We start from the raw sequence: 6,561 nt of genomic DNA, 5'->3' as shown, positions 1-6,561 counted from the left end.
GCTAATTCCTCGGGACATGACTACAGACGCTCCTTCCCCTAATATCGCAACATTGGCTGCATGGGCACGATCCCTCCCCCCTGGTGTCGGTGTGCTAGTCCCTACCTAGTCATCATGGATTACAAGTGTGGTTCCCCTCACATTATATTGGAAGCCAAGGATACACCATGTTTGAATCCAACGAGTCGAAACGTAACCCGACCCGTACACTATAAGTTGTCTTAATGAGACATACATAACATCAATCATGTAGTTTGATCCCTAGTGGGTTTGACATGGCCATCACAACCCACTAAGCAGTATGGCTATGTTTGAGAAAAAATGAAAAGAATAACAATAATGAGGTGGCCAAAACATTTTTGTGGAGGTGATCTTTATTCCATCATGCATAAGTGGTAGCGTCCCGCTGCGAAATGGTCGGATCGCAATTAAGTTGATGTGTATGTGATATTAAATACGTATATGCCATTAAGCTTCCGACTGCGAACATGTTGCTTTGCTGTTTGTAGTATATATATGTCAACGTGAAGATTAATTGTTTGTAGTATATATGAGATCTCAACTCGTGAATAATGTAAAGTTGTTATGGCGAGCGTCCAATCTTCTATAAGTTGGTATCATGAGGGTCTGTCGGATCAATGAGCATTTGTGATTTTTTAGACGCAACAACGAAGAAGATTCGTCGATTGTGGCACACTTAGGTGCAACTATGAAGATTGGAGTAATTCGAGGCACTTGATCGATCTACCCAAAAACAAGCAATCACAACATGATGAAACACCAAGTTTTGTTAGCAAGATTTGGCAAACTTGCCTACTCTTCGGGGTATAACTATGGGCACTCCTCCTATTAACACCACAAAATGGGCCGCTCGAGCGTCGATTCCCGTGTCATGGGTTACAAGTGCAACCTCCCCCCCCCCCCCTCCCCTCCCGCCTCGGTTATATAGGAAGCCAGAGATACAACATGTCAAGTCCAAGACTCCTATGTACACCAGTACAACACCAAGTCCAAACGTAACCTGACCGGTACACAACATTTTGACACAAACTCAGCAAACCACACCATGGCGAATATTCTCCGGCACATTGAATTCGTCCATGTGAACTTCCATGTATTCCGGACTTACCTTTTCTTCTTTAGTAGCCTACCGAGAGCTACCGGCGATCTATCGACCTTCAACGTACAAATCTGTCGACAATAATTTAGCTACGTACAATTATGAAGATCTATATATCATATCAGATCTGACAAATTTATATACAGTCATGATGATCTATCCATCTCTCGTGGTCCATTAATCATAAGAGGATTCACCGGATCTATGACCACACATTTTGAGCCGACATTTATAAAAAAAACCAGGGAAATATTTATATGTGAGATAAAAAGATCGAGCGTTGTTCGAATTGCTTTCAACGCAGCTACGTTGGACACCATGCTAGTTTAGAAGAGTTTCACATACTAGTGAAATCAACGATGAACCAGTGTATCCAAGGTTTATGTCTACTCTCCCATGAGATAGAGTATATATACTTGGTTACGGAAATATGGACGGAATACGTAACGTACGAGTTATTGAGAAGAGCCGTACATGGTGGGTGCAGAATGGAGCAGCAGCTTCCCGGGTTGTGCGTGCACGGACGACATGTGGGAGACCACTGTCGACGAAAATTCTTGTTGGCAAAACACTCTCAATATTAATGGAATTGGTTGCATATTTATTGTGTCCCGGATCATTGGCAAAAAATCGTCTGCATATTTGTCTTTGAGTTTAAGCATTGGCTGTGACACAAGAGCGCATATAGATATATATGGTCACTAAGATTGTCCAAGTCTAAAACAAAATGAAGGGTGGATGCAAGGGTTGAGAGGCTTTCAACGTCCAGATGGTGGATCGACCTTCAAAGTCTAACGGGTAAAATATATTTTGCTTCGGTATACATCATGTTATGAGTTTTGCTTCGGTACACACACCTCATAGAAGTTTGCACGAATCTTGTGTTAAAGACAAGTTTTTTGGCTCGTCTATTTATTAGTTAAGGATAGTACGACAATGTTTTGAAGCGAAAAAGAACCAAATATTATGAAAGGGGACTACTCCCCCGGTAAGATATCACTCAAATGTTTAGCTCCCGTGATTTTCCAAAGATTAGCATCACTCTTGATGTTTTCAACGATGATTGGAGATGGCATTGATTTCTTCATAAAGATCTGAGCATTTCGCTCATTCCAAATGGGCCAATTGACAAGCATCATGACGAACGGCACACATCAAGACACGCTTAATTAACCAACGACACTAGAGCAAGATTCCGTACATTACAGGGCCGAGAGAAGTAAAAAGACTAAAAACCAACCAACAACTTCTCGATCCTCTTTACACCGATGAAAAATACTGTATATGCATGCGTGCGCATGGTCACCTCTCTCGACCTTCAAGCGGTCGAGCCGCTCCTCTTGAGCGAGCCCAGCTTTTCTAGCGACTCCTTCACCACAGCCTCGTCGCGCAGCACGATCTTGTGGTAGAACGCCGCCAGGGCCGCGCCGGTGAAGGGCCCGACCCAGAAGATCCACTGCAGCAGATCAATGGAGCACTTCAATCTCATTCCAACAAAATCAATGGCTACAGGAATTGTATACAGTACGATTTAAATACATGGTGCATGGATCGCACGTACGTGTTGCTTCCAGGTTTTGTGCTGGTTGTACAGCACGGCGGCGCCCAGGCTCCTCGCCGGGTTGATGCCCGTGCCGGTGATCGGGATGGTCGCCAGGTGCACCACGAACACCGCCAAACCGATTGGGAGAGCCGCCACCAGCTGCAATTAGCGACAGATCATCAGATGCCGCCGGCCGTGATCACGGCGAGCTAGCTGAGAGGAGAAGGAGAAGGCGCGCGATCGACGTACGGGGACGAAGGCGTCGCGGGCGGTGCGCTTGGGGTCGGTGGCGGAGAAGACGGTGTAGGCGAGGACGAAGGTGCCGAAGATCTCCGCGCCGAGGGCCGCCCCGAGCGAGTACCCCCCGGCCACCGCGTTGGCGCCGCCGCCGAAGTCGTCGTAGGGGTGCTTCATGATCCCCTTCACGATGCCCACGCCGACGACGGCGCCGAGGCACTGCGCCGCCACGTACAGCACCGAGCGCACCAGCGTCACCTTCCCGGCGATGAACAGCGCGAACGTCACTGCCGGGTTTATGTGCCCACCTGCACACATCACGGGAGGCGATGATAATTAATCGCCGCAACAACTTGCGCACACCTGTATGTATGTGGTCACGGGAGATGTGTATGCATGCGTGCGTGCCTGAGACGCCGCTGGTGGAGTAGACGAGGACGGAGACGGTGGCGCCGAAGGACCAGGCGACGCCGAGGTAGCCGACGCCGGTGCACCGCTCGTCGGCGGCGGAGGACTGGTTCCGGTACCCGATGACGGTGGCGATGCTCACGTAGAGGAGGATGAGGGAGGCGGTGAACTCGCCGATGAGGGCGCGGTAGAGGGACCAGGTGGTCAGCTCGCTCGTGTCCAGCGCCCGGACCGTCGGAGGGTCCCAGTACGGCACCCTCTGGACGATGATGTCTGTCACCTCTTCGTTGGCGGTGACCACCTCCTCCACCTCCTTGGCCGGCAGGATCGGCGACGGCATGGTCGAGTTGAGCCTCCAAGGCTAGGCAGAGGATTTTTATCTAGCTTGGTTCCTGGGTGCTACGACTGCCCACGCCATGAGAGGAAGCTTAAATAGGGATCGCGGTGAAGTGTTTGCACAGCTGCGTGAGGGAGACTGTGCTTGGATACTTGGAGGAGGTTCTCTGCTTGGAATCCACTACGGGTGTGTTCAGTTGAAGGGATGGCCTGGAATGGCACGGGTCCGACCCGCCCCTAGCCCCCGTTCTCGCGTTCAGTTGAAATTGGGATCGGCACGCACTGGTTTCTTCCGAGCGAATATTCCGCCGCCTAGATGCGAAACGAAGTCATACCCCGAAAACGGTCGGACCACGCGGAACGGCTGCCTCCCTCACACTCGTCCTCAGCCCCGCAGGTGCGCCGCCTTCCTCCCCTCCCTCCCCTCCTCCCTTCCCCATGGATCTGGGCAGCGCCGCCGGTCCACTCTCCCCTCCCCCCTCCCCCTCCTCTCCCCTCCTCCCCCACTCCATGGATCTGAGCTGCAGCGGCCCTCCCTTCCCAGTCGGCCGGCGCCAGTTCGTCCCATCCCTGGCCGCCCGTTCCTCCTCTTCCCGGCCGCGGCCGGGTCCTCCTCTCCATGGCGGCCGGTTCCTCCCATCCATGCCGGCCGTTTCATCCCTTCCGGATGCCTGATAATATCTCTTTCTCTATCGTTTTGCAGCAGCTCGACAGAAGGACTCCAAGCAGCGGGTGCTCGACGGCCGGACTCGAACTGTGAAGGTAGAATAACCCCCCCACCCCACCCCCCTGTATATGCAGCTAGTGTTCATGTTTATTTGTTGTCCAGTGTATGTTTGCAATATATATGTTGATGTAAGCATCATTGGTAACTTGTAGATGGTCATGAAGATGAACACAAGAAAAAAGATGGTTAGGGGAGCTACTGTTTTTGTTGCACTAGCTGCAATGGCTGCTGTTTTTGATGCTTTTGGGAATTTCTTATGTGAACTATATGGTTGTATGTGCAACTTGTTGAAAATTATGTTCTGTGATGTCATTCATGTGTTATAAACTTGTCAATATCTATTGTTATGTTGTTTTTAATCAAATTACAAACAAAATGCTGCCGAAATTTTAAATTTTAGGTCGTTCCATTTTTCATTATGTGCTTCCAACCAAACACCAGAACGGAACCGACCCGTTCTACTCTTTTGCTCCTACCAAACACAGGAATGGAACGGAGCCGTTCCTCTGGAATGGAACCATTCCATTCCATGACAGTTGGTCCCCCAACTGAACACACCCTACGTGTCCGAGAGCTTCTACTGTACAGGTGACCAGATTGCTATATTCCAGTTACCAATTACGTCGACTGGATCTCCATCCAATGTCCCATACATCGCTCGACTTATTTCTCTTTGTTTATTTTTGACAATCACTAAATACCTGGTCGTATCCCCAATTTCAGATCTCACATTTTGACCTTTTTTTTAAAAAAAAGGAGCAAGCCGGGCCTCTGCATCGAGCGATGCACATAGAAATTACTCCCCCTATAAAGGATGTTGGAGTACCCGCCTTCTTGGGCTCCTTGCGGATGGAGAGAGCCTCATGGGCGTCCATTGCGGGTGGCTTTGCCGCGGGGCGGCTTTGAGTCGTCCGATCTGCCCGGACGGCTCGGACCCAGGCGACCCAGCCGAGCGGTCCATGACGGGTGGACCACGGGGCCCGTTCGGGGCTACCGTCATTGGGCGATGGCCGTCACGCCATCGAACAGGGTCTGTTGCGTTGTCCCACACGCGACGGTCCAGCTGGCCCGCCTGTCGGTGTGTACGCCCCGCGCCGGGTTGGTCCGGTCGCGTCTGAAAGATCGTGGATGTCGCCTAGAGGGGGGGTGAATAGGCGCTTTAAAATAATTACGGTTTAGGCTTGAACAAATGCGGAATAAACCTAGCGGTTAATTTGACAAGCACAAAACCTACAACAACTAGGCTCACCTATGTGCACCAACAACTTATGCTAAGCAAGATAATCAACTAAGTGATAGCAAGATATATGACAAGAAACAATATGGCTATCACAAAGTAAAGTGCATAAGTAAAGGGTTCGGGTAAGAGATAACCGAGACACGCGGAGACGACGATGTATCCCGAAGTTGGATGCTAATCTCCGTTTGGAGCGGTGTGGAGGCACAATGCTCCCCAAGAAGCCACTAGGGCCACCGTAATCTCCTCACGCCCTCGCACAATGCAAGATGCCGTGATTCCACTAAGGAACCCTTGAGGGCGGTCACCGAACCCGTACAAATGGCAACCCTTGGGGGCGGTCACCGAACCCGTACACTTTGGCAACCCTTGGGGGCGGTCACCGGAACCCGTCAAATTGCTCGGGGCGATCTCCACAACCTAATTGGAGACCCCGACGCTTGCCCGGAGCTTTACACCACAATGATTGAGCCCCGAACACCACCAACCGTCTAGGGCGCCCAAGCACCCAAGAGGAACAAGCTCAAGGGCACCAAGCACCCAAGAGTAATAAGCTTCTCAACTTGTAACTTCCACGTATCACCGTGGAGAACTCAAACCGATGCACCAAATGCAATGGCAAGGGCACACGGAGTGCCCAAGTCCTTCTCTCTCAAATCCCACCGAAGCAACTAATGCTAGGGAGGAAAATGAGAGGAAGAACAAGAAGGAGAACACCAAGAACTCCAAGATCTAGATCCAATGGGTTCCCCTCACATAGAGGAGAAAGTGATTGGTGGAAATGTGGATCTAGATCTCCTCTCTCTTTTCCCTCAAAAACTAGCAAGAATCCATGGAGGGATTGAGAGTTAGCAAGCTCGAAGAAGGTCAACAATGGGGGAAGAACACGAGCTCAAGAGATAAAGCTCATTGGGGAAGAAGACCCCCTTATATAGTGGGAACAATCCAACCGT

General features: G+C 50.5%; 1 protein-coding gene across 1 annotated transcript; it reads right to left on the bottom strand.

The window, feature by feature from the left end:
• Positions 1 to 2,170: 2,170 nt before the first annotated feature.
• Positions 2,171 to 3,877, bottom strand: LOC109761278 (probable aquaporin PIP2-7). Its single transcript, XM_020320074.4, has 4 exons — positions 3,309 to 3,877; positions 2,913 to 3,208; positions 2,682 to 2,822; positions 2,171 to 2,576 (listed from the first exon to the last, which is right to left on the bottom strand). The coding sequence occupies exons 1-4, from the start codon at positions 3,646 to 3,648 to the stop codon at positions 2,439 to 2,441; spliced, it is 915 nt and encodes a 304-aa protein (XP_020175663.1). The 5' UTR covers positions 3,649 to 3,877; the 3' UTR covers positions 2,171 to 2,438.
• Positions 3,878 to 6,561: the final 2,684 nt, after the last annotated feature.

The sequence above is a fragment of the Aegilops tauschii genome, chromosome 7, assembly GCF_002575655.3.
Source record: "Aegilops tauschii subsp. strangulata cultivar AL8/78 chromosome 7, Aet v6.0, whole genome shotgun sequence".
Lineage (NCBI taxonomy): Eukaryota > Viridiplantae > Streptophyta > Magnoliopsida > Poales > Poaceae > Aegilops > Aegilops tauschii.
This window is presented reverse-complemented; position numbering and strand designations above follow the sequence as displayed.

Excerpts from the sequence above, each read along its gene's own strand:
- LOC109761278 (XM_020320074.4), bottom strand. The coding sequence starts at position 3,648 with ATGCCGTCGCCGATCCTGCCGGCCAAGGAGGTGGAGGAGGTGGTCACC. Across the intron at positions 3,209-3,308 it reads CTCCACCAGCGGCGTCTCAG|GTGGGCACATAAACCCGGCA; the intron begins GCACGCACGCAT and ends TGATGTGTGCAG. Across the intron at positions 2,577-2,681 it reads ACAAAACCTGGAAGCAACAC|TGGATCTTCTGGGTCGGGCC; the intron begins GTACGTGCGATC and ends GATCTGCTGCAG.